The sequence below is a fragment of the Plectropomus leopardus genome, chromosome 21 (genome assembly GCF_026936395.1).
Source record: "Plectropomus leopardus strain MGB_pleo_1.0 chromosome 21, ASM2693639v1, whole genome shotgun sequence".
NCBI classification, from domain to species: Eukaryota; Metazoa; Chordata; class Actinopteri; order Perciformes; family Serranidae; genus Plectropomus; species Plectropomus leopardus.
In genome coordinates, this window is record NC_142196.1 from 10,834,198 (window position 1) to 10,860,720 (window position 26,523).

General features: G+C 38.3%; 1 protein-coding gene across 1 annotated transcript; it reads left to right on the forward strand.

Moving 5' to 3' along the window:
* The first annotated feature begins 799 nt into the window (after positions 1 to 799).
* On the forward strand, positions 800 to 19,306 carry tlcd4a (TLC domain containing 4a). The gene is made up of 7 exons (XM_042510834.2): positions 800 to 1,172; positions 5,682 to 5,851; positions 7,140 to 7,229; positions 8,064 to 8,122; positions 8,363 to 8,457; positions 14,547 to 14,620; positions 15,727 to 19,306. The coding sequence occupies exons 2-7, from the start codon at positions 5,697 to 5,699 to the stop codon at positions 16,043 to 16,045; spliced, it is 792 nt and encodes a 263-aa protein (XP_042366768.1). The 5' UTR covers positions 800 to 1,172; positions 5,682 to 5,696; the 3' UTR covers positions 16,046 to 19,306.
* The last annotated feature ends 7,217 nt before the right edge of the window (positions 19,307 to 26,523 follow it).

Consider the following 26,523-nt stretch of genomic DNA (forward strand, 5'->3'; position numbering starts at 1 on the left):
CGTAAATGTGTAAGTGCTGATTCTATTATGTCCTACATGTGTTGCCTCACTTGGGTCATTGAGGGTTCCCTGGGGGTCTTCCTTCACACCACAAGACTTGAATCAAGTTTGTGTGTTTCCAATCAAAAATGTTTTCTCATAACTCAACTTTTCTGTTAAGTTTTTTGTCTTGATTCCCAACTGGCTCTTGTTTTAATAAATACAATAAATATAAAAGATAAGAATAAAACTTTTTTCTTTTTTGGAAGGGTGGACAGGGGAACATTACTTTGGGCACCACATGTACCACACAGGTCCAGCACTGAGAAAATGTCATGTTAAATTACAGCCACTGGTCATTTAATCTGCCATCTACCCTCTGGGTATGTTTATGAGTGGACCCTGCACTTTGGCTGGCATCTGAGGAGGGTCAAGGCACAGTGACATCAGTGGCTTAACAAAACATTGGGAGTCAAAACTGCTTTTGTATGTTCTTTAATTTTGGCCCTTATTTTAATCACAACCTACGATTATAACACAATGACATATTTAAACAAGGTTTCTTTGTCACGGATTCTTTGTGACACATATGGCAAAATGAGACAAATGTCAAAGATTCAGTGTGAGTATTTCGAGGCCTTCACTGGATGATTCATCCATACTAAGATCAGTAGCTGCACTTTGCTTTTACTGACTATCTTGTCTGATTTACCCTGGATCAGTTCAACAAGCACGGGCTATAAATAGACACAGTGAGTGTTCTTGGGCAGACTACTGTGGTAGTGTGCATGTGTGTGTGTGTGTGTGTGTGTGTCTTTAAGAATTCAGCTGTAATTCGAGCCCTATAGGAAAGAGAGAGGCGGAGAGGGGGAGAGTTACCTCACACAGTAACACCCCCCATCGTTTCTCTAATCGAGCGTCGAGCTGCATGATCTGCACCTCTGCAATTATGCACGTTTCGCGTCGGATGGGATCCTCTGTAAACACCGCAAAGCCGACGCGGAGCTCCGCATCCCCCACGAGTTGTTAGCGTGTGTGTGGACCAAGAGGCGGGCTCGTCTTGTTTATCACACAAAAAAAATGACTCGACATGGCTGTAGCTTTGACTCAACAAACACGGCTTCGAAAGCGATCCAGGAAACCATAACCAGTTGAGGGAGTGAAGCGCAAATCATCTTAATGAACGTCTTAAGGTAGGATCTTATATTTCCACTCTTAACATAGCCCGTCTGTGGCTGGTACTAGACACACGAGCAGGCCAGTATTATTTTTCCCCTCAACACATTTTACAGCAGCTGGCCAGGCAATGCGGCGTGAACTGGCCTTGTGTGTGCCTAAAGAGAAAAAAAACCCTCAATGATGGTTTATAACATGTTTGCTTCAGGCGATCGATTTCTCCCGAGCATCTCTAAAATGCGATCCAGTGATGTACTTAGCGGAGTTATTTTCGTGGGGGCTAACGTTTCCTCTTAAAAAAAGAGGTCCACCCTTCTTACGCAAGCGTATTTTACCCTTACGTTCCTGTAAATATGACGCTGGCAAAACAGCCTTCAAGGAAAAACCTGTTTAAGCGATGTGCAGCGCGACATTGGCCTACCCTCAAGGCGGGCCCAAGCATACCGGTGTCTATCTTAATGGTTGACACAATAATAAATCAGCGGGGGTCTGAATAACACTGCCTAGTTTGGAGTTCATTCCCCCAAAGTCATTATTTCCATCTTGTAACAGCCAAATCCATTTTAGACATGCACATCTGCTTTTTTTTTTGGACCTTGATAACAGTTTTTGGTGCTAAAAACACTCTGAGAATGTTACACTGCAACAATGCAATGTTTTAGTAATATTTTCAAGTTTTCTTTTAGTTCCCAGAACCTTATTCTTAAAGTTAGGGTGGCATTCTCTGTAAACATCACAAAAATGTTTTTTTTCTAATATATCATATTACACTACATTTTCACCAAAAAAAGTTCTGTAATCTCGGGCCTCCTAACATGTTCTGAATGTGGCTTTCAAATGTTTGTGTAACGTTTTACAAAAAGAACATCTTCTGATCTGTCACCTCTCATTATCACCAAAACATCCTCAAAATGTTGCGGTTAAAACATTACATCTCAGTCAGCATTTAACCATATAGGAACATTATTTGAAACGATAAACATCCTTTAAATGTCCTTTGAACATTAGATCAAAATGTTTTCTTTGAAACATTATTGCAGCTTGTAGGTAATGTCAGCTAAAGTTGCGGGAACGTTTCCTGTTAGCTGGGTTTGGGCAAAGAGATTGCTTTTCTCAGAAATAATTGGGTGATGCGTTTCAAGAGTCCTGATTGGATGATCTAGTTCCTGCCCTCTTTGTCTATATCACTGCAGGTCTATATTGAATCATTGACAATAAATACCAGCCTTCTTACAGCTTAACAGATCTGCCAGGAAGTGTGTGAGCAGCCCGTTAAAATCTTAGCAAATTCATTGTTAACTCTTTGTTTACAGTGTATACAACAGTTTGCTAAAGAAACACACTCGACTCAACAAATGTGTTTGTTGAAAGGCAGGTTTTTGTGAGAGGCTCTGCACAACGACAGTGCTTGGTTTGGTACTTCAGCTGTTGTCGCTTTGTATCCTTAAGTCGACCTCTGTAACCGTTTGCCCTTGGCAACAGGGAACTGCACATGCGAGAAGCATACATGCGTGTGTCTCTCTGCTCCTCTAATGGCTCAAGGTAGTCTTCCAGATATCCACTCGGTTAAAATCCCAGCATGGACTCTTGAAGTATCCCTCTATTAAGAAAAAAGTCTTTCTGCCTTGCAGCATGCTACATTAAAGTACTTGTGCTTGCTGCTCGCTAATGTATTACAGGCGTGCAAAAGGAGAGGACTCAATGGAATTGGCCTTTCAGTTCCCTGGTGACTTTTTCTTGGCTAAAGTCTTTCAATGCACACACTGTTTGTCCGCGAGCATTTCTTTGGCGTAACGCAGGAACAAAGGCAGGTATAAAATCACCAAGGCCAGGACTCCAGGGAGTCAGGCGTGTGTGTGTGTTTTTCTTTTAGTATGCCTGTGTTGGGAGATGGTCTGTTCTTTTACTTTGGAGATGTAAATATATAAAGTTAACTGACTTGGCCTCTTACAAAGAGCTGGCACAGTCAAATCAGTCCATATGCAAATAGCTCCAGGCAGCACTCATGAAACAGTTCACTGCTCTGGACTCTGTCCGCAGTGGACCACTGTCCCTGACACACATTTCCTGGCCACAAGCCAGAGTGTATGCAGAGCTGATCACTTTCGACCTTTGAAGTCATATAGACAGCACCAACTTTTGACGCAAATATGAGGAAATAGACTGATTTTTTTTTTAAAATTTATTTTATTTTATTTGTATTTTTTGCAGAGTTTTACTCCACATCATGTTACTTCAAGGCCTAGATATTGAATTTAATTATATGACATTGATTTTATTGAACCCTTCTGTGCTGATGGCCCTTTATACCATGTGCCATGCTCAATTCTCATTTTCCAGCACATGGCTGACCGGTGTCCATTTAGGATGCTCTTACAGCAAAGCTATGCTATCAGTCTCCCACAACCCTCTGAAACTGACACATGAACAGAAGATCAGTCTGTAGCTGAGCTGTGCAATATTTGTTTATTGCCAGTGCTGTGACGATGATTTCTACTTGTTTAGTCATATCAAAAATTACTAAGTACCAGTAACTAAAAAGTAAGCATCCAAAAAAACTACTAACTAAAATATAAGCATTCAAAAAACTAAACTTAACAAAAAGTAGAAACCAAAAAGTAGGCATTAAAAAATAACTAGTTACAAAAACGTAGGCTTTCCAAAAGAACTTAAAAGTTGGCATTCCAAAAATTTAGTTACTAAAATGTAAAATGTAGGCATTCAAAAAACAAAACAAAAACTAGTAACCAATAATACGTAACTACAGAGGTGGCACTCCAGAAAAGTACTAACTTGAAAGTAGCCAACAAATAGTAACTAATAAGAAAACATAAAAAAAACAACTAGTAACTAAAAAGTATGCATTCCAAAAAATAGTAACTAAAAAGTAGGTATTATTAAAAACTAAGAAGAAGGTATTTCACAGGTTTATGTTTTCTCCAGTATATGAAATATGGAATTTGTCCCCACATATTTGCTTTGTTTCACTATTGAAGGATCTGATGATGAGTAATGACTTCAATAGCCGAAACAAAGCTATTTGTTAAATATGCTAAATATTCAGTGTCAAACTGACCCAAAAGTGACTGTAGTGTTCACTGAACTCTCCTGCATGCTACACTTCAACCAGCAACAGTGGCTGTGTTGAACACCAGCCATGTGTACAGCTCAAGGGCATGTGCTAAAGGTTTTGGGAATTCTGGATCCACTGTGTGCTATGCAAACAGGGATCGGACTGTTCAGTCATCCAGATTTTATATAGTCACTTGTCTTTTGTAAACTGGGTCTGTATTTGTTTTGGTTACCAGTCAGGTACTCATTGTGTTGTTGATCAAAACACACATGGTTGTGAGTGCCAAGATGTGTCTGGAGCGTGGCCCTGTGTACTTTGCTCAGCGTTTTACACATGTAGCTTTTGTTTTGGTTGAAGAGAAATAACGATTGATGGTTATATGAAGCAAACTCTTACATACAGACTGCGAGACAGGTTTGTGCACGCGCAGGTAGATCCTGACCAACTCTGATTAGGTGGATGTTAATTTGATGATATGCTCTTCCCTGCAATGAAGAAAAACTCTTTAGTGTCACTCAGAAGATGTAACAGCGCTAAAAGGTTTATATAATGATTGGACACTGCCTCTTGGGTGTGTTTTATTGAAGCAAACAAAGCCAAGCTCAGGGTGGGTGTAAAAGCATATTCTTATGGTGCAGCTTACTGGGACTCACATCATAACATCATAAAAAATGTTTTTGTTGCAGAGCTTTCTGGGAAAGAAGGTTTGTGTGGCTTTACAACCTGTGTGCTCAAACCACAATGACTGGTTTCAGCTCACAGACACTGAGTGTGATAGTTTTGTTTTCTGTCTGAGGAGCCACACTTCCTCTGTCAAATACACCCAAGAAGGACCAAAAATTCAACTTCTGAAATGTTTCAACCACCAGTTTTTGGTAGAAGCTCTGAAGACATAAAGAGCTGTATCGGTATTTGTTTAATGATCACCGATAAAAACTAAATAAATTAAAAAGTGCAAATAAAGTTTCTGCATGGGAGAAACTTTTATTTCGTAAAACCTTAGGGAGCAATTTTTTTATTTATTCATTTCTTATTTAAAATTTTCACTTGACATTATATTTTTTAAAAAAGTTGCTGGGAACTTGTATATGATGTTGAGTTTTTCTGTTTTGTTTTAATATTTGCCAAAGGCATTTAAATGAAGTTTTGTATTGGAGTTTGTTATATTCCAAATTCTAAGCATTGATGGAAAGATTTTTATTTTTATTGTAAATGCATCAGTTCAGAGTATTGGTAATCGGTCTCATTAACTACTAATAATCAGTAACGGCCCTTAAAAACCTTTATCCGTCAACTCTTGTCTTTGATAGCTGTTCGTTTCCCACACTATGAGGCCACGGATTCAGGTGAAGGCCAGTGGCAGCCCCCCCTTACTAGACGTGAGTTAAAAATTGACAGGACTGGACCAGTCCTCGTCCTAACCTGTACCTTCTGTCTGTCCATCCTCACACAGCGGGGTTGGGTGGCCATGGACCCATTCACCCAGCTTATTCTTACCATCTCGGTGACCAGTTTCTTCACCTTCCAGTGGCTCTTCCACAAAGTCAGCCCCTGGATGTCCATGCGCATCAGCCCCGGCTTCCTCATCCTCAGTGACAAGCAGAAGGTGGAATGGAACTCAAGGTGACCCGACATTTACTTTAATGGTGATGAGTCTGAATATTATTTACACTCCATGTACAGCAGAGACTGTTACACTGCTCTCAGCGCAGATAATGGCCAGAGGGGGGTTTGTCTCAGTCAACCTACATATTTCCTGTGACACTAATATCTGACTCACGAGTAGGATGCGTTGTGTATTTTGCAATGTTTGCTCCACATGCCAGTGTTTCAAGGTGGCGGCAGCATGGTGGAAACTCAGCGGAACAGTGCTTGGAGCGTTTTTTTCACCCTTGATTTGGCAGAGCTTTTTGTTGATTCGACCTCTTTTTTTCCCTTTTTTTTTTTTTTTTTTACAGATTGTAAAATGTAAAAAAAAACAAACAAAAAAAAAACTCCAAATATTTATTTAAAATACTGTTATCCATTATGTTTCTGCACTTTTTCATATCATTCCTTTTGGACATGGTATTTTACAGAAGCAATAATCTGCTATTTTATCTTCACAGTTCAGTCAAAATGAACCGACAAGTAGGAATGCTTTAGGGACAAAGTGTTCATAACTGATGAACAGACAATTTGATCAAACAACAACCAAGTGTCATCTGTTGTCATGTTGCCGTTTTATCTGCTAACTTGTTGTGAGAACATTGCAGATACTGGCTAGATCCAGAAGATGGAGTGTTTTTTCTTGAGTGAGAAAGACAGGCTGCATTATGAGCACAGTGAAAGCCTGCACTCTAGACTGAAGGCCTCTGGATGTCCAAGAGTGTTTTAAGTGATGCAGCCGGGGTCCACCTTGCATGAATCACTCATTTTCATTTCCTCTCATACTCCGTTTATTACTCATGAGAGCACTTGTGAAATTGAAATGGTCACATGGTTTATGAGCAAATGAAAGTGAGTGATCAGTGGAGATCCCTGCTGAGGCCTATGACTTTACAGATTCTTACCGAGGCAGTCTTACAGTCTGCGTGGCCGTCATTGTGTCTCACTGACTGATTGCTGAGAAGTGTCGAACTGTCTCGCTGCCTTGATGACTGACTGGGACTGTGTGCTGCTCTGCCCGACCCTTCAGCAGTGTTTAATCTCTTAGTCTAATTGGTCTGAATCTGTGTGCAGCCCTGACAGGCAATCAGTTGATTCACTGTGAGTACTCAAAATTCAGCACTCTAAACTACAGCTTCAAGGCGCTTTTCATGACAATACTCGCTATTCCATTTGGCAGGCTTTTTGAACACAAAATCTCTGACGTGTCAGTATTGTTGGACAGGAGTCGATCTTCACGGCTGTGTTTTTTTTTAAATTTCAGGACGGTGTCGACGTTTCACGCGCTGTTGGTGGGAATCTTCTGTTTGTACATCTTGTTCTTTGATGATGCCGTCAATGAAGACCCAGTCTGGTAAGGGTTTGGCAGTAAAATCGCTTGTTTTTGACTTTTGCTTTCAACAGTTTTTTTCGTTAATTTTATACAGTGTGTTGTCTTTTTTTCACAAATCGCCAGATTGTGCGGTCGTATCTTAGTAACCGTAGTCATGGCAGGTCTTTCGAGCTTTGGACTCATTCACAGGTTAAAGAAGGGTGCAAGGGGCTGGAGTAAAAATGACTGATGGTATACGAAGAGTATAGAGGGTTGGTGTCTCTTTTTTACCCTTTCCAAAACCAAAAAATTAAAGAGCACAAGTGTAAGGAATGGTTTGGAATATAGACGGCATATTAAGATAGACGATATGCGTCTCCACTTACTCCCACTGTACAAAAAAATCCCAGATATGGCTGCTGCTGTCTTATAGTGATGACGTTATTTGGAATAAGAGTCTGCACAGTAGTGAGTTTCCACTCATTCACCCATCCAACCAATCATGATCAGCGCCATAGCACACCGATTGGTGCACACAGCTGTCAGTCATGATATTAAACCCTCTTTTATAGCATCAAATAACTAAGTTCTTTAACTTTGCCTTCTACATAATTCACAATAAAATGTACTGAAACAAATGTGCATGTGAAATCAAACAGGCAATTATTCTGGCTGGTAAAAAAAAACATGCAAATTGGAAATCTCCTGCAAGTTGGAGGTGGCTTTACTAATTCAGGCGCTGTTCCTCTCTGTTTCTTTTTGATACTACCACAAGAAGTCAGCAAATTCAGATATTTTCAACGCCTACACATACGGACTTTGAACATTTAAACTCACAACCCCTGTCAAACCAAATGTGTTGTTTTTTTTCAATAGGGGAGATCCTACACTGGTGAAGACTAATGTTGCCATCACAACAGGCTACCTCATATCTGGTAAGACAAACATACAGTTTACTTAAGTAATGTTTGTGAAAGTAAGACCAAAAGAACAATTACATTATTGATAATAAGATATGACTCACTTGAGTTTGGGCCCTAACTTTTTGTGTCAGCATAGACCATTTTTGAATGAAGTGTTAAAAGTTTATAGTAACAGCTGTGTTTACTTTAAAAAATGTTTTGATTGCACCAATGACATGTAATCTCTCTTTTCCATCTACTTCTGTTTTACAGATCTGCTGCTAATATTTTACTATTGGAAGGCGATAGGCGACAAGTTTTTTGTAGTTCACCATCTGGCAGCGTTGTATGCTTACTACTATGTACTGGTGAGTGCCCTATTGTCCAATAGCAGAATGTGCAGGCAAGATGGGAAGGAGACAGCCAAGGGTGAACAGCCGTGTCCTGTCAAGCTGAGTCTTTTCCCTGATTTAGTCACCATTTGTAAGTGTCCATGACTGTCCCCTCACAGCCATGCAGCCCCCATAGGTTAGTTAAATATGCACAAGGCAAGGTCAGCAAGTGCAAAAAGTAACATATGCCAGACTGTACAAACACATAAGGGAAGGAAACCCTATGGATGTTTAAAGTCCACCTCTTTGGTTTTGTTGCTTTCAGTGGAAGTGAAAATAAACTGCTATAGAAAATTATGTGGTAGAACTTTGAGAGGAAAAAAATATGAGCTCTGTTTTTCTAAGATGAAAAAACAATCTCAGAATTATCAGAAATGTTTTCATAGGGGAAAAAATGCAATTTTTTCTGAATTAATTACATTATTATCTCATAATTATAGGAAAAGTTTTCTTGGAAAAAAATATCTTTTCTGTTTCGCCGTAATTAAAAAAAAAACCACTGAAATCGGAATTAAAATCAGGAAAAAAAGAGAATTCATGAGATTATTATCTTGTTAATTCAGCAAAACTAGAGCAGATTGGAAAAATACTCTGCTCTTGAATCAACTTGACTTTTGTTTTCCTGAATTAAGGGAATAATTATGTGAATTAAGGGAGTAATAATCTCAAAATTCCGGAAAAGCAAAAATATACAACATTATTATGTCATTCATTCATACAAATTAGCAAATTGGGAAAAACAATCTGCTCTTGTTTTCCTGAATTACCAGAATAATGATCTCTTAAATTTAGAAAATTAAGAATTTGCAAAATTATTATCTCAACAAAACATGAAAACTACTTATAATTCTGAGCTAATAATCTCTGTTATTCAGAAAAACAGTGGGGTGACCAGTAACTCACCTGATAGAGCGAGTGCCCATCTACAGAGGCTGTGTCCTCCTCACCGCATTTGCCGCAGGTCCGACTCCAACCTGAGGCCCTTTGCTGCATGTCGTCCACTTTCCTTCCCCATTTCACGCTCAAACTGTCTTATACATAATAAAGGCAAAAGCCAAAAAGAAAAGAAGAAAAACAGGACACAAGGCAAAGAATTAAGTTCCTGTAGGATTGCAGGAAGGACACTGATAATGGTAGGTACGTTGGTTTGATATTTTATTCTTATTTATCTATGGTTAGTGCTGAACTGTAAAAGCCCTCTTACCAAAGAACATAATGGTTGACTTAAATAATACACCTTATCAGCTCTTCTGTGTTCATCTGTTTGAGGACATTAGCCTGATAGTAATTTCACAATCATCTGATGTGCCAATTATACTCTTTATTGCTGCACTGCTAGTACCCAGTTGGCTCTTATCTAGAAATGGAGAGTGTTTAGTGCCCTCAGCGTTCATGGGCAGTGCTGTTCACTCTTGGTTCAATCTGAAACCCTCTAGGTCTCCAGGATCTGTTGATAATTATGATGGAAATGAATGAATATGGTATTTTTTGCATGGAATGCTCAATGATGGTACTGGCTGATGACCCCCCCTCTTCCCCTCCCCACCCTCACCTTGCCCTTACAATTTCTGTGCTTTCTGTTTGTTTTTCTGACCCCCTTTTCAATGTTGTGTGACCTGACGTAAGCTGAACTTTTCTGAGCTTAGCGCAGCTGAATGCTTAACTGTAACCACTGTGTGCATGCTGGCAGCTCTGAAGCATTCTACACAGACAGGGTTTCCTTTTTCCTGTTACTGTGCATGCCAACAAAGAGTATTTTAACATTCTTAATTACTTATCTGCCTATATACGTTATCTTCCGCCTGTCTGCTTTTTGTGCCAGAGCCTAGTTCTGCCTCTTCTTTCTCTTCCTTACACTCCTCCTGAGATTCCCTGATGAGGGAAAACTTACAAAGCCACTCAGATACTGTCATCCACATGACCCCCAAGGTGAAAGTGCATCACTAGATAGCCAGGCCCTTTTTTTTAATAATATGTTGAATCTATTCTGTCGGGTCAGTTGCACTCTGACTTTGTGATTACAGAATTACTGTTTGTTATACTCTTTAAAGTTTCCTTTATACCCATTTTATTTAAGTTAAGTAAACTTCAGTTTGTCCCCCAACAATACATGCTCTGTATTTTCTATATGCAGAAAAGGCAAAAGGACATACAGTGTGCATTGCTCTGTGTGCTTAACTGATTTTCTAATTTACATCTAACTGCTATCTAAATTCCAGTCACCGGCTGGATTTACAGATTTGCTCTTCTTTAATATGACACATATCATATTTTTATCTGTTATTTCTCTGTCTTTATTTCTTTTTTATTGAGGAATATTACACTGGACAACATTTTAAACTTTTATTTTCGCTCCCATTTTTCACAGGTTCAAATTAAAGATCAACAACTTTTTTCATGCACTTCATAGAAACGTTTCTCTGAATTTTTAGTCACAAATTTATCAAAATCTACTCCTTTTCCAAGATAATCCATCCACGTGACAGGTGTGGCACATCAAGATATGTTTTAAACAGCACGACATGTGGTCTGTGGTTTTGAGGCGGGTTGGATGTACTGCCAAATCAACATAAACATCTTAGGAGATGGCTTGCAGGTGTGTATTAATAATTCAGTTCACGGGCAACAGCTCTGGAGGACATTTCTGCAGTCAGCATTGCCAATAGCACATCCCCTTAAAACTTGCAACATCAGCATTGTGTTGTGTGATTTCTTAAGAGGGACCTTTTATTGTGATTGATATGCCACACCTTTCATGCGGATGGATTGTTTGGGGAAAAAGAGAAGTGCTCATTAACGCTGATTTGAACAAATCTGCAACCAAAGTTTGACATATATATCTATTGTGTGCATCAAAAAACTGTTTTTGTTCAATATACTTTTCCACATATCAATGCCCAAACAATAATTATACAATAAAAACAGTGTCACATCTTTGTAATAAAGATATAACAAAGAAATGATTCATAGCTGACTGTAAATCCAGCCTTTCATTTGTAGAAAAGAGCAAGCCCCTGTATCTAAAACAGTCAGGTAACTGAGACCAAGTAGGCCATACTGTTACTGGACACTCATGACTGTTTCCTCAGACTAGACCCGAAATTCATGCCGGATAACAGAATGACTGCCGTGTTAGAAAACACCTTGCGAGCCACTCTACTGTAGTCATATTACATTTGCGATAAAACCACTGAAAAGTGGTTAACCCTTGATGTCATTTTCATTTTATTTAGTTCTGTACCCAGTCAAATGTGTCATATGTTGTCAAAGTCTTATTAGTTAATGTGTTGGGTGTGTTTATGTGGAAGTTTTCATGTCAAATACACAATAAATTCTGATGACTCAATATTAATATTTAACTCAGAGGCACACAGCCAAATTAAGTTAATTTAATTTGATTTATTTCGATAGTATTACAAAAATGCAAATCAGCTTAATGTCATAAGCTTGTTGATATGTTTTGAATATTTATGAATTAGTCACTGATGTCTTGGTCAAAACTGTGTTCGAGAAATTGTATGATTTTTTTTAATAGCAGCATAAGCTGTATTTTGTGTGTGTGTGTGTGTTTTAACAGTCAAGTATAGCTTAACCAAAATGATAATATAATAACTGCTGTGTAAATGTTAGATGCATGCCTTTCTTCTCAGTGTTGTAAGTGTTGCTTCTTATTTGCTTCCAATTGTGGTGGCATCTTTTTTTTCTTCTAATATATCTGTCTGTCTGTGTCCTCCGCTGACTTTAACATAAATAGCACCTCTTCAAACCCCACATGCAAAAACTACCAACATCAAGTCAGGTTGTGTCATCCCCGTTCATGCAAAAACTACCAAATGGGTTGTGTGTCATTTAGAAACCCAGAGCAGGTCTTGATCTAGATGGGGACTTCCCTATTCCTGTCTTGTCTGCTACTATTGCTGTTGTGTTGCACTGAGCAGATATGATGCCCAGTCACAGTATGGACTTACCAGTTCCTAGAGGTACTAGCATGCTCATGCTAGGTGGAAAGTTCAAATCATATGGTACAAAAACTGCAAAACAGATGTACTCTGTTTGTGTCGCATAGTAAGTATGTTTTAATGACCAGCTTTTGTTTCAGCCTTGACGGTAAGTCTTCTTTTACATGCTTTAAAACCCAGACCACTAGCCAAATAACCTTGTAATATATCTTCTTGTGCATCTTGGTGAAGTTGAATGCTGTGACTTTTATCTTAATTTTGAGTTTGACTTGTCTTCTGAATAAGTCAGGAGTTACACACAAAATACAGTTTCGGAACGCGAGTCAAACTTTATTTCGATTGCAATCAGATAAAGAAAATCACAGCGCCCACTCTCTATAATGCCGTCTTTCAGTCACAGCACTAAGTTCAAATTTATTTGGCTACGGAACAATTTTAACACAATTTTTAACACAGTGTTTGATGTTTAAAAGCTGATTTAGCAACTTAGCCGGGTTCAAGATGGGGTGTCCTGGAAGCTTCTTGGTTGTAAGATCATCTTCATTCTTTTTAGCAACATCTGAAGATTGATTGATCACTCAAGGGCATCATAGTAGCTTCTGTCCAAGTCAGAAACTGCTGTCAGTAGTTTGAGCATTTTACAGTTCTGATCAGGTCATATTACAGCCACTGCTAATTTCATTAGGATTTTTTTCAAGCACTCATAAACCTGCTGAAGATGATCTCATACCCGAGACAACATGAAATTCAGACCCTTATCTTCTAAACAATGATGTGTGGCAGTTAAATATATTGCTCTTTACTCTGCATGGCTTCTGATTGCTCCTTCAAATAGTGGCTGGCTGAATGTATGTATGATTGTACTGTGTATCAAAGCCTGTTCTGTGTTTGTTCAATGCCCTTTTTAATGTTGAGCGGGTATTCAGATGAGTACTGTGCAGTTTTACAGTATGTTTTTTTGCTCTCTGGATGAAAAGACATGAAACGTGAGTTAGCAGTAGTTAGCTTATAGTTTGGTGTAAGGATGCAATAGTGATTATTACCTCATTAAATGTAAAATTACTTCACTTTTGCATGTTGCCTTTTGCATTTGGGTTTTAAAGGAGTATATGATCAAGATGTTTCTGGTTCACTTTGATATTTAGGCATGCTTATATGAGGCAAAACCATTTCATTTCTTACCAGAAGCAAGACCTATGTCAGTCAGTCATTCTGTCTTTCTAGAGCCGAGAGTTATTGGCCATTTTCCAGTAATATTTGACATTGATATTTGTGGTTACTAGGAGATGGTTTTTTGTGGGGTTTTTTAAAAAAAATATATTGACACTTAATTCTATCATAAGATTTCTGAATTAACAAACTAATGCATAAATAAAAAATAATATGATAATGCTCAATTTGCATTATATTTGCTGTTGGTATTCATGGTCTCAAAGTGATAAAACCTAAAGGCTGTCATACTTGAGAGGATGAACCATTCTCATTTTTGACAAATGTTGCATTCTTAACAAAAATGTCAGCAATACATTCAAAATATCTGATAATCACATAGTTGCCATAACATGGGGTCAACACATTCATGCTCCCAAATGGATGAACCCCTTAAATTTAATTTAATTTAAGTGTGTCAACAAGTCTTTACTGTGAACAAGTGGCTTAAATTAAAGTCTAAACAGTTAATCTGTTATTTTGGACATCACCAATTCTTTATGCTCCTTTCATAGTGAGGGTAAGTTTCTGTGCACAATAGATGAGGAGAATGAATCATTAGGAAGCCAAATTAAAGACCAGTCTAATTTTAGCTAAAGACTAATTGTGTGCCCTGAAGGAGAAGGCTCTTCTGTTAGATCCGTCAAATAGGTCTATATTTGGTGACGACGTCATCTATTTTTAGACTTCAGTTCCCCACACAGTTAATGTTTGATATATGAAATAGTGTATGGTTATGTGGAAAGATGCCTTGGCATTGTATGATACCTTTGTTACCTGTAACTCTGAGGGGTAGGCGGCACATCAGCTTCATGCCTGCTGATCCAAATGACTCGCTGTCTTGTTTTTGTCCCTTTCATGTCTTGTTGTCTTCCTGTTCTTACCTTGTTCTTCCAGGGCCAAGGAATGTTGCCTTATTTTGCTAACTTCCGTCTGCTTGCTGAGTTTTCTACACCATGTGTAAACCAGCGGTACGTACCTGCTTGCTAATGACCTGGGCTTTGGGTCTTAAACTTCAAGGCTGGGGCTCAGTTAACAACATTTCTGGAGATTATGTGTCAAAAGTTGTGTTAATTGCTTGGAATTTTAATTACATAAAGATGATTCAATGCTTCTTGCATGTGCCAGTGGCACCACCAGAGGGGGCCACTGGCCACCTGTGTGGTGTTTTAAAACTTGAGTAGGCTCATATCCAGTTATTTTTTTGTTCCTTACAATCAATTTTCTCCCTCAAATTAAAGCTGTTTATTTGTCTTTTTAATGAAAAGGACAACTAGCCTTTCGAAGAACAATGAATCGCCCACGCAAGTAAAGTATTTACCAGTGTTGTAGTAATGACCACCTGAACCAAAACCAAGTCATTACCAAGACCAGACTGTATTGAGACTGAGAAAAGACCAAGACTTAGGTGGCTGTGACCAAGTAAAGAACAAGTCCAAGGCAAGATGAGACCGAGTCAGTGTCTACTAAATTTTCAAATTAGAAGTAACTCAAGTTAGTGGTTGCTTTTAAAGCAGGATATTTTACATCCAATCAAAGTGATATTTTTCACCAATAAATCTGACAATGCACAGGCAATTTAGTGATATACCCGCAGTTGTGGTCTTGACCAGTCTTGAAGTCCTTAGTCCTGTTTGTGTGAGACTGAGAAAAGACTGTGTAACAATGCGGTTGATAGGGTGATGAGACCAAGACCTTCAAAACCTGGTCTTGAGACAAAGAGAGATATTGAGTACTACAACACTGGTATATGCAGATACATTAGGTTCACAACAGGTTTGTTGTGAAAATGATAACTGTACAGGTATTAGTCTATACACACAGATAATTAGTAACATGAACTGTGAGAAGGGAAATTAAACTAAAGCATATTGACATGGTTTCAATTAGCTTGATTCCAAATCATTTTTAAACTATTTATCTGAACAAAATTGACATTATACCAAACATACTTTGATCAGCAGTGCCATAACTCTTTAGCGTAGTGTCAAGTTACTTGTGATTGTCTAAAACCTTTTCATAATTGTATCTCTATTATGATAGACACCATTTTCTTAACTGTGTGTTGTGTTTTTAGCTGGTTCTTTGAGGTACTAGGTTACCCCAAGTCCTCCCGGCCCAACATGGCGAATGGCGTTGCCATGGCAGTAGTCTTTTTTGTGGTCCGCATCGCCGTCATGCCAGTCTACTACATGCGTATGTATGGGGTCTACGGCACTGAGGCCTTCTACCTGGTGCCCTGGGGTGGCCGTGTAGCCTGGATCTGCTCCAGTATCTGCTTGGACATCATGAACATCATGTGGATGCATAAGATCGCCCGCGGCTGCTACAAGGTGCTGCGCTCGGCACGCCAGAGCAAAGCAAGCACACCTCAGGAGAATGGGAAGACGGATTAAGGGAACCAGGGTGTCAGTGGTGAGAAAACACCACAGTGGAGACAAACTGATGTCACTCTCAGTGTATGGGAGAGCAGGTGTTGGGACACTTACTTGTCACACCTAGGAGTGATATCACAGGACTGAATGTACTAAGGGAGATTGAGCTTCTTTGGAAAGCAGGTACAGTTGCTGAGATGTACCGATGGACCGTTTAATTGGCCATCCCTAAGCCATGAAATGACCTCTTAGCAATACTCTGTGTGCATGGCCAATTATTTTTCTCTTGAACAATTTACCACTACACAAAAGAGTTCGTCCTGGGACAATGGACTGTTAACCCAACCACAAATTGTCAAAAAGTTTACCGTTCTTTACATACTTAGTGCTCAACAAAAGACTTTTTTTTTGTATTATGACTGCTGCCTGAGTCCCAGAATAAAAATGGTGAAATATGAGTCAATGTGAAAGTTGAGGCAAAGAATTGAGGGACTCAGTGAGTCCTTGATGATGGTCAGTGCCATAAATTCATTGTCAGATGCATGTTGAGGAGATCAGTCAAGCATCTCTTTTTTCCTCAGTGAATCCTGAGCTAAATTTGCAGGGACATGACTGACACCAGATGGGATTACATCAAGTGTGATCACAGAGAAGAATAAGTATGAATAAATCAGGTCATCACTCAACCGCTGTCATTCAGTCAAGAGGTTCATTTAAAAATCCAGCCTTTTAAGATGTTTATAAAAATATCGCTTTTGGTTTTGGTTGCATTTGAATGATTCATTTGTATAATACAGGGTTGAATGGGCATTGGTATGCTATATGTAGTCTATTTCTTTTGTCTTGCTGGGGTCGAGGCAAATGGGTTTTCAAACAAACAATTAAATATACAGTTTTTATTAAAAAAGGATGTATAGAGTACCTTAGAAATGCTTAAAGGGAAACCGAATGTCAGTGCTGTGTTTGTATACTGAATGCAAGAACATTCATTTTCCTTAATATTGTTGAGGTTTTCATCAGATATTTAAATCCACATGATTTAATGTATATACAACATGATATTTCACCGAATGACAAAATATCATATTGCATAAACAAAGATATGTTGTTGACACTGTTTTGTAGGAGCCGTGATTATATTTATTTCACATTGTGTAATGCATGTTAGGGGATGAAACTGACCTGGATTAGGAATCGATGTCATAGACAAACCTTACAAAAGTAGTTAAACACAGCGTACAGACAAAGAGCAACTGCTTTAAAAAGTCAATTTATGCTATGGTTGGTGCGTGATGATCTGACACTCCTAGTTTTTACAGCATCAGGTGACCTTAGATTTATATGTTAATCACACTTCCTGTTTATGATATCCTTTTTGGTACAAATTGTTTAAATGAACCCCTGGGCAACATTTGCCAACAAGCTGCATGCTGCTTTTTGTGTTTACCAAGAAGGAATTAGACATTTTAGCCAGTGAATTCAATTCAGTACATGATGTCGGTCCATATGTTCAAGTGAATTTGTTTCCGCAGAATTGAGTTTGATGTGACATCAAAGACAATGATCGGTGTTTCAGATGGTTATAGCGCTAATTGTCACATATCTTTTGTTGTTTTGTTTGTTTGGTTTTTTTTAAGCATTGTGATACAAATAGCTTCTGCCTCATGTTACAGATTCATTTCATAAAGTTGCACTGCCATATTTATTCCTCAGATAGAAAAAACGACAGCATTTAGCTTTCAGCTGGCAGGAGAAGTTGCAGTGATTCACGTTGTAATTGTTTTCTTAATTTCTCATTCTACTGGCAAAGCGGTTCATCATCAGACACTGAACACAGGAACAAATCTGTTTAATGAATTTTAAAACAGATGTATCATTTGTTCAAAACAAGTCGTGACTCATCGTTGATTTACGAAACATGTACTTGAATTTTCATTGTAAAATGTATCTTTATATGAGCTGTACATCGGAAGCCTCTGTCAAATGTTTTGTGAAACGGATACAGGGATTGCTAGTTTTTGAGAGTCCGCCTTGCTATGTTCAACATTTGATTTTGTTGCCTTTTTAAAACAACTTCTGATTGCACAGTGAGTATTATGTTAAATCCAACAACACGGAGAAATGTTTTCCATGTCCGATGCCTGTCTAAAGTGATTGTTTGGCCTTTGTAATAATTTCAAATGTAAAACCAAGAAGCTTGTTGAGGCTGGTTGTTTTAGTGCTTTTCTTTATGGTTTTAAAATTTGAAAGATTTATGTATTTTTGCCGGTGCTTAAGGCATTACTACTCCATGGCAAACTTTTTTTTTCATATCCATGAGCATTTTCATACAACAGTGCCAACTATAATTTGATGGTGCAGACCAAATCTGTTCACACAACCATCTCTGCACGCTGTAGCTAGTCACAGTTTGATGTGGCTCAGTGTAGTTTGGCATCGTAAAATGGGTGTGAAAGACTGTTCTCTCACACTGTGTGATTAAAGCCAGTGTGTTTGGAACAGGATGGACTTGGGTGGATGTCATCTACATCACATGTGGATCTCACTTTCTCACATCTTAGAAAAGAGTCTGGGATGTGTTTGTTAATATTTCACTGGAATGAAATGGAAATCATGCGAGGGTTTTTGGACAGCGGGCCGTTTCTGGTAGCATCAGGGGTGGCTCTGTATGCAAGATCATGCATGGTCAATATCTTCTTCATGCACCCTTTATAACTGCATGTAGTATTGCATGGAGACTGCACTGTAAACAAACTAGCATATACATTTGCAAGACAAATTTTGTTCTCTCTTTTCTTTTTCTTAGTACATGTACATAATGTTTACTTAAACGTTATTCTTGTACTGTGCCACATAATGTAATCCACAGACGATGATGATGTGATGAGAACATCATAAAGCAGATATTTAGTATAATATCCAGCACAGAAATAATTAGTAAGGGAATACTTGAAAACTAATCAGCACAGCCTATAACAACCTGGGCAGTGCAAATAAACATGAATCCTATGAGCATCTTGCATTATATGTGTACCATTGTCTTTAATTTATTAATCTGAAGGCAGGAGACATAATGCAAAGCAGATGCTGTGGTGACAGAGAGCATGGTGCTGCTGACAGCTAGTTAAACTGGTGTTGGTGTTTCTGTTCTGAATGTTGTATGGAGGAGAGATGCGAGTCGGTGGAGTGTTTAGTGACATTCTATGAATGTAGTGGAGAAGAGAAAAATAATTGTCATTTACATTTTCATTTGTTCTTTACAATAAATACCAAATTAACTGATGTGATGTGTGTCATTCGGTTTCTAACATGTTGAATCTCAAGGCCTCCCAGAGGAAGGTTAAAAAAAAGATTTCTTTTGCCCAGCCTATGTCTCAGAGACATTACTGAGATCAGTTTAACATCAATATGAAATTTTGACCATTTTCGTATATTTTTTAAATTCAGCTCCTGAGAAACAGCCTTCTCCTTGTCTCAGTTTGATTTGACTGAAACAATCAGCATGACCCAAAAGACAACTTTATATACAGTATTTATAAAAGAAAGTGTGTGTGTATGTGTGTGAGAGGGGAAATGTGTATTTTTGATTTGGGGCTTAACTGTCCCTTTAAAGCCCCTCTAAGTAATAACACAAAAAAAAACTTTGGATGACAAATGACAAATGATGATGCATTCATGACTTAACACTATAATTTCTGCCCTTTGCTGTTTAAGGAAGGGATATCTTGTCAAATAATGGGCTTTCTTCGCAGCAGACATTCTGGCTGGCAATAGTGGGACAAGCACAGGTGAAACTGTTTGTGTTAAAAATGGCTGCATTCCATTTAGGTGGGCTGGTTCCAGCATGTTGGCTCAGTGTCACAGCTTACTGGTACACTATATGGAACTGAGCCATCATTGATGAAATTAGTTTCACCTGTGCCACACAAATCGGAGTTTGCTTCTATAGTTCCTCACAGTTTGTAAAGATTCCTGCCAAAATAGCAATTTCCCAACACTGCAGCTGTTTGTGTTTCCTGCAAACATATGTGAGTACCAAGTTTCAGTGCTTAAGTCTTAAAGTAGAGTTACAATTGTGCTATATTTTGTCATAACTAACCAATTATATAAACAACATTCTGACATTAGCAAAGCTACTGCCCTGCTGGTGAAAAAAACAAAACAAAAACAGCTACATACCAGCTTATGCTGGTAGCTGGTTTTTAGTTTGTCTTAGCTGATGGTCTTAGATGGTCCTGGCCCAGTTCTTGCTGGTCTTTGATGGTGTGACATACTGGTGTGACCAGCCTGTCAAGTTGTGTACATATAGCTTTATGTATAACACATGACAGCAAACTTAACTGATTTATGCCCTTTACTTTTCATACTTCTCTGTACTCAAGGACACTGATTTGATTTCAATTTAACTTCAACAGATAAACCAGCTAGAGTGACCATCACAAGCTGGTATGACCAGCTAAACCATAAAAAATTATGCAAAAGCATACCTTAGGCTGGTCAAACAAGCTGGTCAACCAGTCCAGCTGGTATTTGTGTGTGTGTGTGTGTGTATGTGTGTGTGTGTATGTGTGTGTGTGTGTGTGTGTGTGTGGTGGGAGCAGTGCTGGTTGGGCAGTTGGCGCAACATTTATTTACCAAAATGAAAGATCCATTCTTTGAAGCTGTCAATATAAAACAGTGTCAATTAAATGTGATCATCTTTGGTGCAGCTGCATCATCAGCTTTGTGCCTATTTTTTACATGTCACAGGCACCCAAAAATACTTGATTGATACACCTGTGCATCCTACCTCCTCTCTCCTCAAAATGCATTTGAGAAATGAGATATCCTTCAAGACGATGTGCTGAGATTGAGGACAGAAGACAGAAGAGATGAGGAGCGCAAAACAGAGGTATGAGAAAAGTCTTTGTTGTCTTTTTACTCAACCGTCTTTCCCCCATTAAATGAATCATGAGCATGGCAGGTAATGTTTTTAATGAACCACTAGAGGTCAGTGTAGCCATGTTCTCACATGTTTTCTATCCTGAACTGAGTTATCTGTAAGCACTGTGTCCTGTGGTGGGGTTGTAGGTTTTTGTTTTTACTTATCACTGTCAATTTAAAAGGCAAAAATAAATGATGCATTCACTATAGTCTGATGTCACTGCTAAATTTCTGTGGCCACTTTGTGAGCAAGAGTCATAAGAGTGACTATTTTGGTCATAAGTTTCAGTTCCTCAATGGTTAACTCCTTAACTGTAGTTGACAGTTAACCAAAAATTTGGTCTTGATCATATCGAATTGAATAAAAAAAGTCTATTCAGAGGGAGGTCCTTGAAGCGAAATCAAATCAATGGGACTTTAACAACCATTGCTCTAACAAACATTAGTCACACTAAAAAAAATAAAATAAAATAAAAGAAGTATTAAAGCCACACACAGTCATTATGTAGAAAGCAGAAAAAGATCACCAGAACCTCTGTGGCGAACAAGAAAATTAAATTATCTGTTTTGTCATTGTAGCAAGATTAAATCAACACTGACACACATCAGCATATAAAGGTTTTCAACAGGATCTCAAACAATGAAATTAAAGACATTATATATCATATACCACAGAGAACACTGTTGATGACACCGACTCTGTGCCATGCGATACGCAACTGCAGCCAAGTCAATAGCATGTTGGTGTTTTTGTGTACATTGGCAAACCATAAAAGTACACTTAAATGCTGAAAGTAACAACTGTCTGTTTGTGTTGTGCGTGCTTGATTTTATTAAACTTGTGATATTTATAAAAGTTTTTTTTTATGCCATCATAGTAAACTTACAAGTCATTTTAATGTTGTTTTCTCCTGATAGTGTCATTTTAATGTTAATTTAATTCAAAACATTTTAACAGTCACCATAACAGTAATAACACATAATAATAGTATCCAAGCAGCAATAGTGGAATTGTAAATTTGGCACCATTCATCTTTGCCCAGCTAGCTCCACAGAGTGTTCAAGGTGCAAAAAGAGCAGATGCTTGTTGTCTGCAGGGACTGAAGTGGTTATTTGTGGTCAAAGGACATGTTTTGTTCTCAAGGCTCTCTTATCTACCACTGGCAATCTCCCCCACCATCAAATGCGTGAATACACAGACACACACACAGGTCAGGTATTCAAAGAAAACATTTTGTCACTTGCTTTAAACATGATTTTAGTGTTTTGAAGTTAAACCTAAAATATGAGTACAAGGCTTTAAAAAAAAAACTCCAACTAACACAAAATAGCTAAATATCACAAATCATGTACATAAGCAAACCCCCACATAACACACACGCCACACACACACACACACCAAAAAAAAAAACTTTAACAAAACTATAATTACTGCCTCATGGTTGTGTTCCTTCACAAACCAGTCAAGTTGCAATTAAAGTTCACATCCATGTCAGTGAAAACATGGATGCTTCACACACATCTTCAACCCCGCAGCACAGAGGATCTAAAGTATACAATCAGCAGAGTTTCAAGGTCGACACCCAAGATAATGCCACCAACTCAGTATCTGATCAAATGTCTCCCCTTTCTTCTTGAGTAAGATGTTAAATAAGATGATAAGTTGCAGAACATTATGATGTTACAGTGGAGTTGACCCTTGACCCTTTGGATATACATTGCAATCACTTCACATTTTATTCCACTGGGGTATTTGTGTGAAATTTTGTCATGATGGTGGTGTTGTAGTACTTGAGATCGGTCTTGGTCTTGAGACCACATTTAGAGGGTCTTGGTCTCGTCTTGGAATCGAATAAATTTTGACTTGGTCTTGTCTCGGTCGCAGACATAGTGGATTCTGGATTTCTTAATTGAGATTGGTTGAGACTGCAGCAGATTTATTTGTTAATATTATTACCATGATTTGATGGAAAACTTCCTTCTTCAAATCCAGCAGTCATTTGTATTTTGCTTTTTTGTCACCGGTAACAGCTGCCATCCTTCATAGAAATCAGAGGAAAATAGTTTATATAGTCTTGGTCTTGACTCTGTCTTGTCCTGCTTTGGTCTTGGTCTTGTCATGTCACAGTGACCTTGACCGTTTGACCACCAAATTCTAATCAGTTCATTGTTAAGTTGAACTTAATGTTCGTGCCAAATTTTTTACCTTTGACCACCAAATTCTTCTCAATTCATTGTAAGTAAACATTTATGCCAGATTTAAAGAAATTCCCTCAAGGTGTTCTTGAGATATTGCGTTCATGACAATGGGATGGATGGATGGATGGACAGAACAGACGTACTACTGAAAGAAGATAATGCCTAAAATCAAATAATGCTAGAAAATCACAGGAAGAGGAACTGAGGAAGGATCCCTCTCCCTGGATTGACAAACATTCAACAGATGCTGTGTGTGCAGAATAACCAACACAATAAAATTCCAGTAAAGATAGTCTACATGATAAAAATTACAAATACAGTGTGAATGAATATAAAGAAAATGCATCTAAGAGGATGTCAGTGAGAGTCTGATCTTATGTGGTTTACAGAAGGTCACATTCTCATTCTTCTCAGCAGGACAAATAAAAACTAAAACTACTGGGCTCAAATGATACATTTAGGCTGAAATCGACCCGCCAGCCCACAAAGTAGGTTAAAGTTCAGGCAAAAAGATAACTTTTGAGTTTGGATTTTATTACAATTTTCTAAACAGAGTCAGACTGTCTCATGCCCATGGGGAAGGTGAGTGGCAACAGACTTTACCAATTAAATGCCACACTTGAATTATTGATTCTGTGAACATGGTTCTGCTTTCGCTTGGACTGTTAGTCTACTCTGTGTTTGTTTTCAGAAGAAAAAGAAATATCTGTGAGCAACAGACATAGCTGTGAAATAGCACATGACTGTTAAATTATTGCTTGTGGAGCCAAAAAAAAGAATTTCAATAAGCCAAACAGGGACATGGCAGCCTGAGACTAAAGTGCTGTAGTTGGTTGCAGTTTTGATTGAATTTGAACGGCTTTAATTAGAAAGCTCAGTCATTACTGTAGCATAGAGTATTTAATCAAGTAGTACAAATATAGATCGGTAATAAAAAAGATAAGAAGCAGATTTCCCTGCAATTTGCCTCTGGTCATCTCAGGACAGATGCAGTTATGTCATCAGCTGGTTATTCTTGGAAACAATTAGACAGGATACGATTAACCCTGGGAGGTGATGTGAATTTGGACTTTAACATACAGATATAATACTAATTCTTTTTGAGGTACCAGCTCGCTGTCACAGGCTGCAAGTAATTCCCAATACACAAGAGTATTATTGTTGGAACGCCTGCAGGGAATTTTCATACATTTAGCAAAAACATCCACTTGGACTCAATGACCTGATTAGAATTTGGTGGTTAAACTTCCCTTTGACCTCACAAAACATGGTTTTGGCCATAACTCAAGAATTCGTCATACTAATTAAGACATAATTTCTCACAAATGTCTAATAGGATAATAATAATGAAGTGAAGTGATGACATTTTATATTCAAATGTTCAACTACATTGTGACATCATAATGTTCTGTAAAAACACTTTCCTACTCTGGAGCAGAACGAGAGACACATGGTTGGATACTGAACTGGTTACACTCATCTTGGGTGCCCACATTAAAACTGTGCTGATTGTATAGATCATCTGTAGTGTGATGTGTGTGAAACATCCACATTTTAGAGTTTGTTGCTCTTTGCAGTAATGAAGCACTATCAAGGATAAAACTTTGTATTCTGACCTGTTCCTCTGATGGTCCACCACAAGCCCATTGCTTGCGTTGGTATTGAGCTTTTCAGGTTATTGTTGTTTCACCATGTGATGAAGCTCTCTATCAGTCCTCTGTGTTCCTCAGTAAAAATAGTCTCCAAAGGAACACAGCATGCCTTTCACTGGAAATTGGAGTCATAAGTGTCAGTACATTGATAACTTTAATTTTGCAAAAAAAAAAAAGTGTTGTGCTTTTTAATAAATTCCTTCAAAGTCTAAACTGACTGGACAGACGTGACATAAAATATAACTTGACTGGTTGTTGAAGGCATGCGACCATGAGGCAGTGATTCTCGTGTTGGTTCATTCTATGATTTATGTCTTTCTCTTCACACATTTACACCAATAGGGTCACACTGCATGTGCTGGTCTTAAGTGCCAGCTGCTCCAGTATCCTGCTAGGATAGGGGTAATTTTTGGGGGCCAGGTTATGTGAAAAATACCTGGGGAGCAGCTGCTTCTCATCAAATGGGTCATCCCATACTGATAAGACAAACACAACTGTTTCATCGTTCAGCAAAAAAGTATTCAACTTTCCATCACTTCTGAAAGTTGGGGTCCTCCAAGTCGATTTAATGCCTCTTTGCTGAAACCGTGTGCTAGCTAGTAGGAAAAGTCTGCTGTTAGGTAACCATTGTGTTTGCTTGATTATTGTCTATTTGTGGAAATGCATCAGTACCTACTTGATGCATATCTACAAACTTCATGAAAGTCCTGCCATTGTGATGTGGAGGGAAAAATGCAAAGCGATATTATCTGTTTAACCAATATTGTATCGTGTGTGTGCGTGTGTGTGCGTGTGCGTGTGCGTGTGCGTGTGTGTGCATGCATGCAGGGGGTGCACATTATGTTGAAAGTCAAGCCCCGGGCCATATAAAACTGGTTTGAGGGCCACAGTTGGCCCCTGGGCTACACTTTGGACATGCCTGTGTTATGGTGATATCATTACCAGAGGGTCAAGTGAATACACATGCAGACAGATAACTGACTCTGTGTGTGTGTGTGTGTGTGTGTAAATTACCTTTCCTATAGTATTATCTATATGGTATTAATACACCTATGACTGATTGTATGCGATAACTGTCTGTGAACATTCCGTTTCATATTTGGTGACATAATTTCCATAAATACATTTCATAAGGCAGCAGTCCCTTTTGGAGAAGCCTGAATTTTAGGTCATATGCTGATTTTGTAGTCAAAATATTATTATACAATCAACCAGCGCAAAAAAACAAACTGCTATCAGGTGCTGGATTAGAAAGCCCTGCAGCTGATAGAAGTTCAATGTTAGTGTATAATTCTGTGAGGGAGACACTAAACATCCTTCCATGAAAATTAATTCTTATAATAGTATGATATAAAGACATAAACCAGAGTTCAACACACTTTCCAGTGATAGTAAGACCATAAAGCAATATCAAAACTTAAGTGAGGAAAGCAGATAACAGACTTTACTTAAGGTCTAAGAACATACTAAATCAAGACTATAACTCCCTGCAGGAATATTACACCTGCGTAATGGGCTGTTAAGAAAAAAAACTATAGGTGTGTGTTTGTGTGTGTGTGTGTGTGTTTACTTAATTACTAGGCTGATTCAGAAAATAGTAACAATTCAACTCAATAAACTGAATCAAAATACAATAAAGACATAAAAAATACATGTGGTGGGGGGCAATAAAAGTGGATTGCGGATTATACAAGTTTTTCATAGAAGGCAAAGGTGCAGTAAGGG